The sequence below is a fragment of the Haliaeetus albicilla genome, chromosome 16, assembly GCF_947461875.1.
Source record: "Haliaeetus albicilla chromosome 16, bHalAlb1.1, whole genome shotgun sequence".
Lineage (NCBI taxonomy): Eukaryota > Metazoa > Chordata > Aves > Accipitriformes > Accipitridae > Haliaeetus > Haliaeetus albicilla.
In genome coordinates this window covers 26,011,363-26,030,403 of record NC_091498.1, presented here as the reverse complement: position 1 = coordinate 26,030,403, position 19,041 = coordinate 26,011,363, and the positions used below count along the sequence as shown (strand labels likewise).

Below are 19,041 nucleotides of genomic sequence, written 5' to 3'. Positions count from 1 at the left end.
TTGCATTATGTCCACTGAACCTTGTAAAACTAGACTGTCCAATTGCCACGAAGGCTAAACTGACGTATACCTCAAATTAAAATCCCCAGATGGGGCAATGGAAAGTCAGAGAAATATTTATGGTTATTCTGATGGGTGGTGTATTATCCTTTGAGCTGTGTCATCTCATGATTGAAAAACAAATCATTCTAATGGCTTGGTTTTCTTGGCACATCTGAAGGATGACAACATATTACATATTTGACATATATGATGTAATAAAGGTGGCATGCATCACAATGTGTATTTTATAACAAAGGTTTTAACTCTGGCTAGCTGCAAATTGCATAAAATTATAATTTCCTCTTATTACTCAGCAAAACTTTGTGTTACTTAGGAAACTTAAAAATACATTTTCTCAAATATTGGTGAGGCATATAATTTTGAAATTTGCCTCAATAATCACTAGTCTTATTCTATTAGTCTTCCATTTTCCCAGAAAGAAATTATCTCCTTAACCTGTAACTTAGCCAGAGAGGAACATTGTTCATTAGGAACTGAAAATTTCATATTTGTTTTTGACGGGATTGAACATACCTGCTATGATGTACTCTGTGGAAATGATCTTTGATATTTGTGCTTTTGATTAAATGATTTTATCTTTTCCTTTAATTGAAACAGTGTTTATAGTTCCTTTAATTTAGAACAGTAGTTTTTTCCTGAAATTGCGTTTCTGTTAGTGGACAAAATAGTGGAATGCATACTTTATATAACAGTAAGAATTAACATTAAAATAATGAGCAATCTGCTTTGAGGCATCCTGAGATTTCTTACAGGTATGCTTGAGAGGTTGTTAGAAACAGGTTTTGGTGCTTGGAATCAATTAGACACGAGGAGCAAAGGACAGCATCGTTTTACAGAATCTGTAGTAGAGTGAGGAGGAGTGGAAGTTTTGCTGCAAGCTACAGGAGAACAATTAAAGCAAGAAATAACTAGTTTCATAAGGGTTTGCGTAAGAGAAGACAGTCAATTGACAAGAGGAGATAGAGAAAGGCAAGCATTTTCACCTTTGGGATAGTAGCTCTGACAGTGTAAGATGTTCGGTGTTCTACAGGTTAATACAAAAAAGATTTTTTGTTGGGCTTTTTTGTTGTGATGTCTTCAAGTTATATGGAAAGAAATATTTAACTTTTAGAATGTATGCATACCTTTTAAGTGTTCCCTACTCTTATGTGGGAGTACGTGGTATGTAAAGATTTACCAATGCCTAAATACTTAAAAATGACATTTGTGTGATCTTAACACACAGAATAAAATTACGATTATAGCCCTCAAATTTGAAAATATGAACTTACTTGGTTCTATGGAAACTGCTTTTTACCCGCACTTCTTTCTGTTTTCAGGTCTTTGTTAATCAGTGGCTGAGATTTGGGGTTGTAATTTTGCAGCACAAAACCCAGCCTAGACTGAACTGTTAGTTCTCAGATATGGGCTTTTTCCAGAGATGTAATTAATTTTTTATAAAGCTAGGAATGTAATGACAAGGTTTGCTTATAAGTTGATAGATGTTATTTTTTTTTTTTTTCAAACATGAAAACCATGCCAATTTCCCATTTGTCAAAGGTCATTTAAAATTTTTTTACAGAATATTCAGATACGTTGTTGGAGAGAGGTATTGCACTGAGGCAGAGTAACGCTCACAACAATTTCCAGCTAGGATGCTGAAAATGGCAGGGATTTATGACTGGAGTACTTTGTGGTTTGCTTCTAGGTGTGCGTGGCGCAGTGCAGCCATGAGTGAAAGTCGCAGCTATCTGACAGCTGCTGAGTGACCTAGGTGAACTGAGTCAATGACATCAAACCATGTCTGTACCAATATCCTCATTACAGCTGGTGCTAATTGGCATCCCTGTTGGCAGTCTCAGTGGAGTTACTGAATCAAACAAAGCAGCAGATTGCCCTCCTTGTTTGATGTGAATTGGCAAGAGTTAGCTGAAGAACTTCTTTTTTTTTTTTTTCAACTTCTCTCGAAGAAACCATTTATTGTGGTTGAGTACAAGGTAGTTTTCACTGTTGACAAGGGATCATCGCTTCCCGACTTTCTATGTATTCAAACATAGAATTTGTAAGGGGAGCAATGGTGAAAGATCAAGAGCAAATATTGTTATATACACATAAAAAATGCTGAAGCACCATGAAAGCATAATCGTACTTTTCTGTGAAATTACTTGAATGATTGATGTCAGAGAAACCTCTGTGACAACGGAGAGAAACTAGGTAAGGGGAAAGATTTTTCTATTTATTTCATAGAAGCTATATTCATGCTCTACTTTTTTGTTGTGCGCATCCCTCTCAGCTGAGTAAAATAAAAAAGAAATATTTTTATAAAACATTGTAGAATACCAGAGGTTAGCTGAAAGCAGAAGAGCCTGAAATACATGAGGAGACTTTGAACTCTTTCTCATTCTGCTCTCTCATATAATTGAGAAGTGTGGATCCAATGCCGTCTATCAGAATTACTATGCTATGTGTCATAGTATAATATAATAAAATACTGTGTTTATGACCTGAACAAAGGGTCCTGAACCCAAGGTTCTGTGTTATTTTCCAGCTGTAGCAAACAATACAAGAATTCTGCAACCTCTTGAGGTTGTTGTGGGATAAAATCTTTTAAGGCCCCAACAACATACGTAGCAGCTGAAATAACTTTTTAATATTCTTAAAATTGGCTAGGTTGTCTGTGTTCCCCGTGTTCTTTTAAAATCTTGAATACTTTTTTCTTGGAGAATGTCAAAATTAATAAAGAGGGAGTAAGCATGTTGAATATTTTGAGAAGTTAGAGGTTGCTTGACTGTAGCAGTTGGGAATTTATCAAAAATTACCATGCTATTACTGCACACACACAGAGAAGCCAAATAAGAGCTAAACATATGACAGGTATTGTCTGCTTTTTTACATCTGCAGACCATAATCTCTGAAATTGTTAGCTTTCTACATAGGCATCTACAAGTCATTCAGTATTAAACCCTGCAAATCTTACTTCTCCATTTATAAGAGAGGGGCTAAAAGCTCTTCACAGTTGTTTTACATTTCTAAAATATTCTGAATATGTAAAGCGCTGTTCAAGTACTAAGTTTAAATATTTTCTATTTGTGGCAGGTGGAGTCATACACTTCACTCGTAAGAGGGAAGTAGCAATAAGTTTATTGATATAAACCATCGATCTAACAAAGTTTGATACTAGATGCGACAGTGGTTTAACAAGATTCAATGGCAAGGTACAGTTGCGTATTTACTGCACAGAGGGCAGGGTCAGACAGAACTGTTGGGGGACCCTCCCATTGAGCCACAAGGTTCAGAAAGGACCCCCTTGCTTTCTAAACTCCTTCTCAGAGGGGAGTTTAGATGCGGCTGGATCCAGACTTAGTCCCAGCCTTGGGCAGTGGTTTATGTCTAAAGGGTTATATGTGCGCAGTCAATCCTTTATATCACTTAGCTAAGATTTCAAAGTTTCAGCATGCTTACTCCCAATTCACTTACCGAGTATCTGACGCGAGAAGGATTCTCTCAGCCTCGGAAGTGTAACCTTGAGAGGCGTCCCTGCTCAAGGGGAGATCCTGGCCTGCAGCCCGCTGCCACGCAGGAGAGCTCGACAGGCCCTGGGCTGTCCACTATTTATGGAGTAAGATAATTGACTTATAGTCCTATTTACATACCGACTAGAGATGTTAGTTTCTTCCAAATTTGGCTCGAGTTGGACATTGACTGGCGCTGTGGTTAGGTGGGCGCATTGCTCAAATTAGCCCTTGGCTATTGTGTTGTATCTATCTCCCCCAAATCCACATGACCAGATGCACCCATTACAACCGCCACTGGTGGTTATCGCTTGAGCAGGGTTGTGGGAAATACAGGTCAGGTTGGGGGTGGGGCAGGGGAGCACACCATCACACTCTTAAGCAAGACAATTGGATTTAGTTAGATTGTAACCTTCAAAGATCACCTAAAATGTTTGAAATTCTCTGTATGTGACCCTTTGCAGTCTTAACAGCTTTTGACGGTATCTCCAAGACCCACCTAGAACCTCCATTCAGTCTTGGTCTGTAACATTTTGATAGGCTCTCTCTTCTCAGGCTTTTTTGAACTATGAGCTTGGCTGTTTTATTTGGTATTTAGGGATGTTCCCTGGTTTACCTTTCCTGCTTTTTCCCCTGAGCACTGTCTTTGCAATATATTAAGACAGAAAGGGTAATAGACAGATTTTCACACCATCACTAGGTAAGTATGGTCATGGGACATAAATTCTCTAATGCCCAAAGAAAACATTGGAACACTGAAAAAGAAAGCGAAAAGAATATCTACATATCTGGAGAGAGGAGAAGGTATGTGAGGAAATAAACATTTTTAGCGTAGGGTACACAGTTTTTTTATTATTTATTTGAGGTTATTCTGGAAACAGGATTTACAGATGATGTAAACAAAAATCTGAAGGCTGAAGGAATTGATGCTAAATTAAGCATTTTTAGAGAAAATCATGTGTAACAGGCGGATGTTATTTGAACATAGGCGTAAAAGATAGTAGACAAGGGAAGAGTTTTATTATGTGCTAAGAAATGCTTCTGAATGCTTGGTGAAATATTTTTCTTTAAATAAATGTGTCATCCTCATAATCTAATACATTAGTCCTTGTCATCACTATCATCATTGTTACTATCCTATCGAAAGAAAAGTTGATATTTATATTTCCTTTCATAAGGTAATAAATCTTTCATAGCTGTGTACTTGGTTTGATTAATGGAAATGTAGGTGATACCCAAGCTGCTTAAAATTTTCTTCTAGTCCACAAAGAAACAGGATTTCAGAGAACTGGCCTGAACGTTTTAACATAGTCATTGTAATCTCATGAAAAGCATCTGGTTTTAGTAAAGATTAATATTCACCAAGACACCTATATTCACAATTGATACACAAAATGCAGTGTATAACAGACAGGTTATATACAGAAGCTATGATTTCATGCAGCTGAAAGGCTGACATCAAAATGTCAATCTAATTCTTTGTCAATCTTTTTTATTTGCAAACTCCAAAACATTTTCCAGCTTAAGCATCTCTCTATCAAAAAGTAAATTTCAACTTACTTCAAATATACTTGTTTTTTAATTACCTTTTCCTAATCACTAAGGGTTGGCAGACCACAAATCAAAGGCCACTATCCCAAACATCTTAGTCATCCCCACTCTTATGACTTGTTTCAAGAAATGTAATCAAATTTCTAGCAAGTTATAAATATAGTTCAGAATAATTTTCAGATTGGTTGGTAGCACAGTACAGCACTAGTTCATAGCCACTGACATGGATTACTGTCTGCTGGGGGAGCTAGACAATGGCAATTTATAATTTTTTCCAGATCTCATTTATTTTCATCTCCCACATATGGAATTTTAAAGTTCATTCATCTGCACAAGCTATAATATTAGAAACACTGCCCAGTTGGACAAAGTGGTACAGATTTTCAAGAAAATCCCTCTCATTATATTGAGGGGAAATACAATCTCAAAGCTATAACTATATAGCTTAAATTGGTTTAAATATGTTAGGTATATCGTTGTGCTTTTCAGGAACTGTCAGTTCTTATTAAGCTGAATAGTTGTATTTAATTATGTGCTGGATGCTAATCAATTGAAAAATGTGTATGTGCGATCATGATATCCCTCATGAAATCTGTTCATTCAAGTTATTTCCCGGTTTTTGTGCTATGTGAAATAGGTTGATTCATTCTGCTCTAATGAGGATACCATTGTGTAGCTAAATGTTCTTCCATATGGTTGTGTTCATAACTTCTTCCCTTTAATTGAGCTTTTTGTGTCTCTCTCTCTCTTTTTAATTTTTTTTTAAATTTTGGTAGCATTTTCTCACTCCAGTTGGATGGGTGCAAAAAAAGGTTCCGATTCCTCGTTCGTACAGTATTTTAAAACTGTAGCCACTGGAGTTAACTCAGTTGTGTCATAGTGCCAGTTGTCTTGATGTTAAACTGACCTGAAAGAAGGATTAGACTTAAGCTGGTATTTTGAAAAAGTTTTCTTTTCAAAATTACTATAATGCTAAGTGTCAAAAGATACATAGGCAGCTGTCCTTTTGTAGCTGAAAGTTAAAGGAGTCGCTCTCTCCATCCATGCACTGCTGCCCATGTAACTTAGACAAAATTATGCGAGTTAACCTAGTGGACCTTGTAATAATTTGAATGCTAATCAATGGGGCTGGAGAGCAGTTCCACAAACTGTAATCAAAATTCAGATGTGGAGGCAGTGGCTTCTTGTTAAGGGCAAAAATATATTGTGTTTTGCAGATACTGCTTAAAAATGCAGTTGGTTAATCTTTTTAAATCTGTGAAATTCATTGAGATTTTGAGAGAGAGATAAAATAAATTATTTAATTGCAAGTCACCTTATATATAAGCAAGAATCAAAAGTCCGGGTTTAGACACCCAAGAAAGCATTGGGCAGTTCAGAGCTGTGTCATCTTCTCCCTTGCCGTGCCACTTTCCCTTCCCAGTATGGGAATATTAAGCAAGAACCACCTTAAACCCAAGAAAGAAGAATGCTAAGCACAAAAATGCATGTAAAACTACTGTCCCCAGTTATAAGGTACCTGAATTGAAACTACACTGGAGTATTTTATCTGCTTATGATCCAGTGCGCCTCATTTGCCCACTTATTTTTGAAACGGTAAATACCACTAAAAAGAAAGGTGTTTGTCCCATGGCAGGAACCCAGGATTTTTTTTCCTGGCAGGTAAGTATTAACCCTGAGGCTGTGCAGTCGTGTTCCATCTTGTCTGCTTCTCCCCTAGGTCCAAGAACCATTTGTTCTTTTCCGCACTCTGGCCTCACTTGACTAAGGGCCCTGTGCCACCAGCATGGCACGTACCTGGGTGGTCAGGGCATTCCCGCTGAATGTGAATGGTGTCCCTTTGAATTCCTGCGTGTTGAAAAAATGAAATTTTAGTCAGGTTTCCATTTCTTTGAGATCAAGCAGGAAGAGAGTAAAGAGTTAAAGAAGCTTAAGTAGCTGCTGATGGGTGGTTTGGACCAGTTTTCAATGTTGACATATGAAAAGTACTTAAACTATTACTTTGGGAATAGCCCTATTGCTTCCGAGACAAGTGAGTGCTACTATCTAATTCCTGCTATACAAGGGGAAGACACTGCACTGTTATAATTAAAATTGAGGCTATTTATTTGTTATTTTTTTACAGGAAACAGATTCGAGCTCTTCTAGGACAATTTAGCCAGTCAGAAGCTTTGTTAATCTCCTCTGGAGTTGAGCCAGGGACTCTAGATGGAGTCCTCTTGGATGCTGGCTGTTCTTCCATGCAATTTGATACACCCGAAAGAGGTTTTTCCCTGCAGAAGGACGGACCTTTGGACATGAGGATGGATAGTGACAGGTACCTGTTAATAAAATATTTCTCCTTGAAACTCAAAACCTCTGTGCTCAGCAACCCCCTTAAATTGAAGAATTCTCATCATCAAACCGCATCTAATTTTGCATGACTCTACTGTCATTCTTTTGCCACAAAGCTTTTTTCGATCTCAATACTTAGACCCCTGGTTATCATCTTTTTCTTCTTGGAAATAAGAGGAAAGTTCCAGTGATGAGTAATTAAACCAGTAACATTTTTGTTAACTATACCATTAAAATTTTACGGTTTTGGAGTGTATGGTATACAGTCATAGGGGCATCTGACTTTCAGAGGCCTGTCTTCTCCCTGTTATTTCCACAGTTTCTCAGACTGTACTTGATCTGCAGGCTCACAAACCCTTACTGCAGTCCCTTTCCTTTTCTGCTACACTTACTATTTGTGGAACCTTCACCTGAGCACGTTCAGTTGCTCCCTCAGGAACGGAGCAACCTCCCCCTTTTCTGCAATGGCCATCTGACCCAGTTACTTCTCTCTAAAAGGAACATAATATAAAATAAATAAATAAAATCCCATCCACGATGTCTTCCGGTTGAAATCGGACAACAACATTGCTTTTAACACACTAGTATAATGTTGTCTTCCATGCCCAAAGATTTATTGTAAGCTTTCCTTAGCGATATTATAAGCTTCCTTTCTCATGGTGTGGGAGGCACATCAGGATTACTTAATTGTCAAATTAACAATTACTAAATAAATCACATCTATTTAAATTATTAGAATTGGTGTTTAGTACATTCAAGAGCATGAAAATCAATGGTGGAATGATAATTTCTACCTATGTAGCAGTTTTCATCTTCAAGCAACCTAGTGTATTTCTGTAGCATTGTGCTTTTTACACAAACCACCAAAGATCTCTGTTGTATAGATGATGGCAGTAATTGCATAATGGCTTACTGGGAGAATGAAAATTTTTGCTTTGTGTTTTGATGAACCTGTAGTCTTAAGAGATGTCATTTGATCTTTCATTGCTCACGTAGAGCCGATGGGAAGCCTCAGTTTCTAAGGAATTACCTTAACACGTTAATGTTAAGTCTTAACACAGCAAATTTCATGATATTCGCTTTTTCCAGTTTTGTGTAAAAAGCTCACGTGATTCCCCCTGGGATTCAGTGCTCAGATTTCAAGAGTCTGAACTCCAGGCTTATATTTGCATCATGAGAATACATACATGGAACAGGAGCATAAGAACAAAGGATACCTGTGGCATAACAAAAGCCTTACACTACGGTTGTTGCTATGATACTACTTGCCTCTGATTCCTAAGTTTTGTTATCTTTTGTAAGATACTGCAGGAGAGTAATAAATGCCTGAAAAATATTCTGCACATTCATGTCTTTGTAGAAGAATATTTATTAAGTAGGCTGTGTGTTTTCTCTGATTAGTAAACCCATCTATTATGTTCATAATATACCTTGAACTATTTCAACAGCAAAGTGACAGAGCTTTAAAAAAAATAAATGTATAGCTTATACTGCTTATATTGTAATAATTCCTGTCATTTGTAATATTAGGTCATTTCTATTCTCTTAAAACAGTATTTGGATATAAATTCTTATGCCTTTTAGTGAAAAGTGAAGTTAAATTATTTTCATGAGCAATTGTTTTCATAGCAGGAGATGTGAAAGAAAAGACCCTTGAAATCAGTTCTGACTAGAAAACAGCATATAATGCAAGGTGTCTAAAATGAACCCATAAGGGGCAAGTTTATATTCTAAAGCTGGCTAAATAAAATAGTCACACAGCGTTTCCATTTTAACATGATACTGAAATGTATTTATTCTTGTCAACTCATTAAGCATAGTTTATGATAATACTTGGAAGTTTCAGCTGTTCTAATTGACGTTAAGGAACAAACTCCATTAAAAGTAGCAAGGAAAAGGATTTAAAAGGTGCAAGCTATATCTGTTTTCATAGGGTTGCTGTCTCTTATTTAAAAACCTCAAAGGCACTTGTATGCAGTGTGTGTGTTTGACTTTATGTCTCAATGCTACGAAGCTTCACCTCTTGTCAATGAAAACTGACGTCAGCGAACTAATTGGCTCTTCTTGTGCGTAGGTACCCTGACATGCCCACTGCTGCTGATGTTGTGAATGCTTTAGATCAACAGGCGCTTGCGTCCATCCTGAGAACATACGGGGAGGAGAGGCACGCCAAGAAAATCGCTTCAGCCATCGTTCAGGCACGCAGCATATACCCCATCACCAGAACTCAGCAGCTTGCAAGCATTGTTGCAGGTACCCTCATTAATTCTTCACAGTGGCTGAGGGGAAAAAATATTAATCCCCAAAGTCCCAGAGGGATCTATTTGTACTTGAAATCATGCAGGATCTAATCTTGCCTATTCTGCTCTGATGTCAGCTCTCTCTTTTTTTCTTTTTTTTTTTTTAGCTCCCACTTTTAATATTGTAGTTTGACAATTAGTTTAATAATAGATTTTACATGAAGTGATTTATCATTTTGCCAACCAAGTTGAAACGCAGAATGACAGCAGCCTAGGGAATTATTTATCCCAGCTATTGATAAGCCTTCAAATTTCAGATACGTCATAGACCTCTCTTAGTTATAAATTTCTACGTTTTAATATTTTGAGGGGAAGTACCATGGCAGTTTCCAATTATGAATTAAATCAGATCATTTCTGTTTGCTTAAAGAACCAGGAAGCAAAAAGTAAAGCAATACATAGCTTGCTTCACCTTGTGAATGCCAACTAGATCAGCCTGGAGCGACTATTGAAACACTTCATCTTACTTGCTCTTCACTGTAAACAACTTGAACAAAATGTAGTTAGGCAGGAACTGTGCTCACATCAAGAACGTTCATGTTTGTGTTCTCAAGTGAAAAATTTCAAGGACAAATGTAAGACACAAATCCTGTTCATTAACATTTTAATATGTAATGTAGGGATATATATTTTTTTTAATGATGAAAATTACTGGGTCATGTCACAAATTAAGTCTAAACTGCTGACTCCTTTGAATATAGACCTTTAAAATGGCTATCCAAATTTAACATTTGCTAAAGAATAGTGTTAAAAGTTGTATTAGTATCCTGAAGATTTTTTTTAAAATGTATTGTATTCATAAAAATTTGTATTACTTAAACTGGAAGTTTAAGGGACTTACTTTTAATGATCGACAAACAAAAGGTTTGGATTTGTATAAGTCAGTCAGGACACTTGAGCTAAATGTCCAGTCAACCAAGGCCCAAGGCTTAGCTGACATGATTAAAGGATCTGAAGCCACTGCTTGCTGTTGTAAGCCCCTGCTGTAAATATAGTGAATGTGAGGAACAAACAGTCTTGAAAAACAAAAGAAATAAAACACTATTAGTTTTATAAAAAACTTGGAGAGTTACATTTTTAATATAGTCAGTCATCAACATCACAAACTAAAATTTAGTTTTTGTCACAGGTATCTCATGCTTTTTGAAAAACTGTTGAATATATATTTATATATATAAATAAATAACTGTACCGTTATTGAGATTGAAGCAACCATATTGTTATGCTAAAGGTTTATGTGTTACAGGCTGTAAACAAGCAACTGGGTAACTTCTGAAATAATTTTCTGCACTAGCTTGAACTAATAAAATAAAAATACTAGTGCATAAAAGACAGCGATTGAAGATCCCTTCATGTTTAATGTGTTGCATGTGAGTCATCACTTAATGGTCACTTTCTGTGACAATGAGGAGGATTTTTTTGTTCTCACTTTAAACTCTTTGCTATATTTGAAGAGAAGTTTGATACATGAATCAGGTATGCATCAGACAGTATACATGCCAAAGACAATGAATCCAGCACATATCTGCCAAGACAGTAAATACATATGTTTTGTGTGCTTTTTTTTGAAGTATGCCAGTAGTTAAAACAATTTTAAGACTTACACTGATCCCTGTTTGCGTAGAACTTCTTCCAATTTTAATTTGACTCCTCCAGTAAAGGAGCACAACGGTGGATCCTGTTAGTTTTTGGACTGATTATACCTCAAGAAAATTTCTGGTAACTATAATATATTTTGTTTAATTTATCATCTATGGTCAATATATATTGTTATGCAAAATGATATCCGTGAAGTTACTGAGGGAAGCCAGAGCTGAAGTGCCACAGACCACAGCTACAGGATCCTCTTGGTGGCACAGCACCCCCACCCCCCCTGACTAATTCAGGACTTTACAGAGTAAAATCTATGACCTATCAGTTAAATGTCAAGTCCTTTAAAAAATAAAATATTAATTAAAATAATAAAATCTTGCATTTTAGATTTTGCAGATTCTATACAAGCATGATTATCTCTCAAGAACAGGATCAATTTTTTTTGCCTAGTTATAGGAGCCAGAAAACAAGCAAAAAATCTAGCCAATGGTGCCAGGTGTTTATGTCTCTTTCTTTGCTTTTGTCAGTGTCTGAGAATTCATATATAGCCCATATTTCTTTCATGTGTTATAGATTACTATGGCTTCAGAATTTCTAGAACTCCGAAGTTTTGTGTTAAGGTCCAGCTGATAACCAGAATCCCAGTGTATCTAGATTTGGACTAGCCTGAAATTGGAAAATTTCATTTCTATTTATAGAATGCTAGACTTCTGGTCTTTCCTACCACCCTCCAAAAGGTTAGAACGTGCATTGTTCTTGCTAATTGATTGGGAGATAAGAGTGAAGGATGTAACTAAAACCCAACCAACCAAACAAAACAGCTCCACAACAGGTACAGAACCATCAGATGTTTCTAAAGTTTGTATTGGCAAGAGTTATAATTTTAAGGTATAGCTGGAAAAAAAATACAAATAGATTTGTATGTCAAGATTGCCTACAACAGCTTGGGGCAAAATCAGGTATCCCAGTGATTTCTTGTTCCTTTGTTCCAATTCAAGAAAATAATTCCTTCTCTTTCTTGACATAGAGCCTGAAAGTTTTCTCTCTACGTACTGTGACAATGAATAAGGTCCTATAAAAAAACCCTAAAAAAAATTTGGGTTTTTTTTGTTTTCCTAAATGTTGTCCAAAAGGCTTCTGATCCATCTATATAAGCAGATGTCTGTGAGCTATGGAGTCTGCAGTTTATGTGGGAAAAAGGAGGAGTTTTCTGTTCAGTCATGTGAACATCATCTCTTCTTGCAGCGCAGTCAAACTCCACTCACTGTTTATAATTTTCACACAGCTATCTGCTATTATGAACACTCTAAATACTACAGATTGGTAGTTCTCAACTGAAGGTCTGTGAATAGATGTGTGGAAGTCGATTAGGAAGCACTTCCTGATGGCTTTTGCTGTAGCTCACTCAGTTGTTTGGAAACAATAGGTTTAACTCGATGTGCGGGAAAACTGGTTAAAAATAGTGGAATTTTTAGAATGTAATTTTAATATGCCTTTTCCGTAGAACTGGTGATCTATTTTTATTTCTTTTCAGTGGGTAACATACCTTGTGTTATCTGTTAGGTTTTGTTCAAAATTTAATTTTTATTAGTGTTATTTAGGTATGCAATCTATTAACAGATCGTTTTGAGGTCATGTAATCATTTGGATTTAACTTGAAAGGAATGGATGATAAGATATTAAAGAAATTTGAAAAGTTTAAAAAGAACTTTAATGGGTAAAGCCAGTCTCATTCAGAGTGGTTCACATTTATAGACTTTAATTATCAGTTTGGAATTTGTAATATTGCCTGAATTTCAGATGGGTGAGAATTAACACTGTACTGAGGGAGCCTAGACAAAAGGACATTAGTTGCGTCACAGAAACTTATTAAATGCAATGCTAATTCAACAGACGGATTCCTGCAAACAGGTGCACCATCTGAATTAATTTTTAAACTCTCCCACTCTCATACACTCTGGGGACTTTAATGGTTCATGTTGACAGGCACAGCACGTTGCTAATTTCATTCACAAGCTTTAAAATTTCAATACATTTCAACATGTGAATCTATTAGATTTTTAAAAGTGTAAGTAGCATCAGGGCATCCCAAAACTAAAAATGATAATTTCTCTCACCGGGATTTCAAACCAGTCATCTAGCCAGAAGCGTGGTGTTTTTATGAATGAAATTCATTTTACAAGCTTCCCATACAGATTTTTTTTATATTTTTGTACGTTGTACAGCCTGTTACCAGGAAGGATTTTCTTTTAGTGTCATGGTAATTGGAGGGGGCTGGGTGAGAGATTTTGTGCTTTAGCAGAAGGCACAAATAGGTTTTTATTTAACTATACCAGAGGACTAAAAGTGGGATAGGAAAATTTTTCACCCCTGGAACATAGATCAAAATCTACTGTCTGTACTAAAAAGATAAAGGCCAGTGTGACAGAAATCACTACCACAGAGTACATTTATTAGTTAATGCCAGTCTCTGAAGACAGACCAATAAGTCTTTGAACTTGGAAATGGTTTGATTTTGGGTTTAGTTTGGGGGGTTTTGGTTGTCTAAAGCTGCAAAGTGGCTGCATTTCTTTACCAGTTTCCTGAATATTGGTATTCTGTACCATTATATATGATGGGCAGTGCTGTTTGTGCATGTTCAACTGAGGCATGTAGGGTTGTATTATACTTATGGAATATATCTAGGTTTTAATTTATTTTTCTTCAGTGTGTGATAAATTAATTCACAGTAATAAATTAACGTCACAGTTAATTGTCATAGAAGATTATTATAGGAAGACACTGCACTCAACAACCATGACGGGACAAATGGAAGAACCTTCCAAAGACCCGTTAGTGTCCCAGTCATGCTGGTAGCCTGAGTATCTCATTTATTTTGTTTATCTATTCAGTATTGCAATTGCAAAATAGCAGTGTTCATGATCAGACTACTAAAAATCTGGCCAAATATCAGCATGTCATTTCTATTTAGATTTTTACAAAACCAGTTTTGAAGTAGATCTTTATATTATCCTTGTTTTTTCAGGTAAGTAAAAGATATTTTGTTGACATAGGAGTTAAAACTTCCAATATTTTACTAAAATTCCAGAGAGATTGGCCGTGGAAATTTAAACAAAGGATCTCATTCTAGGCTTCTTTTTTTATGGTTAGGTCCCGATCAAGAAGCACAGTCAGTTTTGTACCTAAATTACATGCTGTACTCTTGTGGGTTGGCTTCATTTTTATCTGTGATACTTTTGGAAGCTGAAATACTCTTAGAATATCAGAAATGGATCATCCCCGGAAAACCAGCAGTATTTTTAGAAATACTTAGACTGCTAAAATATGATAGTTAAAAATTCTGGATCTGCTTTGAGAGGTGAACACCAGATCTGGGCAGTAGCAGCCCAAAATTGAAAGTATAAAACTGATGCTCTTCAAGTCACAGCTGTAAACTGTTCAGCAAGGGGCAGGAACAATACAGATAGAACCGAAAAAATGCACCCTGTTTTCTAACCCACTAACTTGTTAACAGCTAATATTTTGTAAGGGAACAGTGCTTTTTCATTCCAGTTACAACTGTTTTCTTAAAGTGAACATGGCAGCAGTGGGCTAAGTTTTGGAAAGGGGGAGGAGAAGAGTGAGGTATGTTTTCAATGGTTTTAAAAGAAGGCTTAGAAAAAGAGATAGATTTATTGTGTGAGATCTTTTACAAAAAACAGTATTTTCTTATTCAAGAGACCATGGCGTCTGTAATTGAATTCAAAGATACCCAGGTATCTGATGTTTCAACTTCAAATTCCACTGAAGAAAAATGCTATTACGACTGAAACCTAAGACAGGTCTTACGGAGAATAAGAAGTTATGTATGTGTAGTCACTTAGTGCATGCCATGGAAACGTGCATGTCCTATGGTGGTTTTGGATACATTACATGCTGATTTGAAACCCTGCTGTTTCATTTAATAACTATTCAAGAGTTCTGAGCATACTGCTAGCGTTTGTAGCTGACAGTCGATCATTTAAAGAAAATTGTTTATTTTGCTCAGCACAGCATTCCTTTGTTACGCATTGAGACAGTTTTCTTCACACACAAATGGCAGTCACTGGCTGTTTTAAGGATTCCATTTTCAAAGTATCTATTTTTTAGGTGTGTAAAGAAATATGGAAATAGATACTGTGCCAGGTAGTACAAGTTTGGGGTCAGTTGGTTTCTTGGAACATCTTGCCTTCTGCAATTTTGAGTTCCCCTTTTAGTTCAGCTCTTTCATCAAAACAGGCTTTGTGACTCCTACAATGAGGGTATATATTCTTTTTTATGATTTATAGAAAGTATAGAACATGGTGTTCTCAAAGACAGAAATTATATTAGCTAGCTACCGTAATATTTTCTAGAGTTCGTGAGTGACGGAGGAGCCTAGCTCCCGTAGGTTAAATCTATTTACTGTTTTGTGAAACAGAGTTTAAAGCCACAAATTCCTGTGCAGTAGTGTGTGTGTTGGGAGAAGCTGATGCTGTTGCCATTTTCTGTCTCGCAGGATTCAGACTATAGGAATAGGAAACAGCCGCAGCTATGATGGGTGTCTTCAGTTAGTTGAGGAACTGTTAGCATTAAAGTCAGAGGAGGTAGGGAATGTAGTTGGGAAACTTGGGTATGCAGAAACACGTCTTAGATACACTGCATACATGATAATAACTCTGTTAATAATGATTGGATTTTTAAATCCTGTTATTGGCCTCTCCCTTTGCTGAACACTGACGATCGCTTGTGTGTTTCTGATGCCAAACACTTACGTTCTCTGACAGAAGTAAAATCTTACCTTTAAAACTCTCAGGAATTCCACTAATAAATTACTTTGTGCCAGTGTACTGGATTATGATATCTCTATTAAATTTTTTTTTCAATCAGCTGTGTAAATGTGAATTTAGTCAACTTGTTTCAGAAGTACCATGTTCCCTTCTTTTACTCCACTACATAGAATATCAATTATTTGAATGTGAACTGCATTTACTTCAAACCTATTGCTTTATTTTGCTGTAGTTTAGCACTGGCATGGAATTAAGGCATTTTAATACATACATACATACATACGAGCTGTATTGCCTTATCTCTAATGGGCCCTCTTGTTCAGAAGAATAATTTTTTCCATTTATGTGCTAGCATTATTCATTCAATTTATCTTTACCAGACTCCTGTGCTCACTTACATAATAGATTATAAGTTTACTCACGTTTCACAGATCTTGTAAAACTCTTGCACTTTAGTCCCTTTGATCCATCAAATCTGGCTTCTCTAGCTTTTTGCTCAGCCCTTTTATACTCAGATAATGAAGATTCAAGCCTAAAATACATTAAATAATGATATATTAAAGTTGCTATCAAAATTTCAGTCTCTACAGAGACTTGTATAGCTCATGAGAATTTTGGAGAAAGGAAGAGGGAGTTTTCTGCACCTAGTAAAAATTATTTAATCTGGTGATTTTTTGTCCAACAAACTCATACCTTGACATGTTCTGCCGTATAGGCATGTAAAAAAGCAACAGTATCAGCTGCATTTTCTAAATTTCTCAAGATATTTTTGTGAACATTTGAAGAAACACAGGTGTAGTGGTCAACAATTCTTATCCCCAAATAAGGATGCCTCTTTTCAGCTTTAAGTAATTCATTGAAGAATACTTATCACCAGGTAGACATTGTCTTCGTCTTATATCTGCCTGTGAAGAAATGCGTAATTATCTAGAAGGCAACAGTTAAAATTGTGTCCATCATATATTAACTTTTTTTTTGCCTTTAAAGCATAAAACAAACGACCACAAACACTGCACTGACATTGACTACACTGAACTGTAAAGTAAGGCTTATCTAGCCCATCTTCATTTTTTCCCTACCTTAGTTTCACCTATAATTTTTTATTTTAACTTTGTGAAGCATTTGAGGAAGGAATTTCTATGAAAGATTCTAGGGGAAAAAAACAACACTCAGCCGCAAGCCAAGTCAGTTTAATAGGGTTTACTTTCAGAAATGCGAATTCAAAGAAGAAAATAAAGATATATTATAGAGAAGGAAGCTCACCACTCAGGGTTCAGTTGTAAGTATGCTTTCCTTTAAAGTCACCATGCGTGAGTGGATTAATGTCAGGATAGCAATGTAGAAATAATAAGATATTAACATCTCCTTTTTAAAATTTGACAGGTGCTTTTCCAGCATCGGCACTGTATGCACGGAAAGACTTGCTTCAGAGACCTGCGCATGTTGCTACCAAAACTTTTCAAGGCCTGCGAATATTTGTAAACGATGAGCTCCATGAACTCTTTATAGGGCTGAAGACAGCTGAGAAGTTTCTAAAACCTGGAGGTCGCCTTGTAGCCCTCTCCTTTCATTCACTAGAAGATCGTATTATCAAACGTTTTCTTCATGGAATAGAAATGACAGAAAAGTACAATCTTAGCTCAAGGCAGAAAATAAGACAGGGTCTGAAAAATTGCTCCAGAAAAGAAGATGCACAAGAATCTCCCCATGGAAAATCCAACTCAAAGTGGATTTTGTTACAGAAAAAAGTTCTGACACCCCAGGCCAAGGATATTCAAACAAACCCAAGAGGAAGGTCGGCCAAGCTAAGAGCTGCTATTAAACTCTAAAACAAAATATATGATTATATAATTTTATAATTTCCTTAAATTTTGTCTTCCAGAAGGATAACTGGACAGATAGTATCAATCTGAAAAAATAAAATGAAGGCTGTTAGAAAACATTTCTTTCCTACCTTTGTGCTTCTTTTTAATTAGGACGTAGTATAGAGCATCAAAAGGTAAAATAAATGTAGATAGGTGGGTGTCAGAAGTTATACAAAAAAGACATCTTTTTAAAAAGAGCATCAAAACCAAAGTTCATAAAAATTACAGGTTTGATGTATTTACAATGATGAATTTAGATTAAATTCAAAACCCTGACATTAACAGTCTAAATTCAGTAGCTGACTGAGACAGTCACATTTTTCTGGGGGTGGATTTCACACACCTAAGTCAGATGGCTGGTTTAATCTAGAATAAGTTTCAACTAACCAAAGAATTCATGATATATAAGTCTCTGTATCAATTGTCTTGTTGCATCAATGCCTGTGGGACAAGAGCTAGTTCTTAAATAAATTGATAGCAGTATGTATGTTCTACCCAGGAATTTGTAAATGAGCTCTTAACTTTTTTTAAAATAAGTAAATATTTACTTCTGAGTGATCACCTGGTTATTTAATGTTTACAGATTCTAAATAATAAATGTATCTTGGGGAAAAAAGATACCTAAAAGACCACTGCTTGCACTTGGACACTACAAGCAAGCAGTCAGATTTGTATTTGATCATTTGAATTTCTTCCTGTGACCCTAACTTCTGTGCATAGATCCAGTACAACTTTTAGGTGTTGATGGAATTATAATTAACCCATCAAAAACAGGGTATTGTGGGTCTTAAAAAGTACTCTGCTTTGCTGGTGATCATTTATTAAGAGGTGCTACATAGGTAGATACTGAATTATTTTATAAAAGGCCCACTGTAACAACAGTTTCCTATTTGGATGCTATACTAGATAGTAGAACATGTAATGTAATTTATTTTTTGTAAGTTAATATGAGTTGGATTTAGCTTTGGGTTTATATTTTATCTTAAAAGACCATTGTTTTGCTGTCTTTGTATGTTAAAAATGATCAGAAAATAGTGTAACTTTCAACTTCTTTCAC

The 19,041-nt window shown here is 36.0% G+C and overlaps 1 protein-coding gene across 2 annotated transcripts in view; it reads left to right on the top strand.

Annotated features, from left to right (window-relative positions):
• The window catches only part of METTL15 (methyltransferase 15, mitochondrial 12S rRNA N4-cytidine), a 96,893-nt gene extending 78,832 nt beyond the window's left edge, over window positions 1-18,061 (top strand). For both annotated transcript variants that reach the window (XM_069804021.1, XM_069804022.1), the window contains exons 4-6: window positions 7,231-7,426; window positions 9,518-9,692; window positions 17,503-18,061. In XM_069804021.1, the coding sequence (XP_069660122.1) occupies window positions 7,231-7,426; window positions 9,518-9,692; window positions 17,503-17,948 (817 nt within the window). In that variant the 3' untranslated portion in view covers window positions 17,949-18,061. The remainder of the gene's footprint in view (window positions 1-7,230; window positions 7,427-9,517; window positions 9,693-17,502) is intronic.
• Window positions 18,062-19,041: the final 980 nt, after the last annotated feature.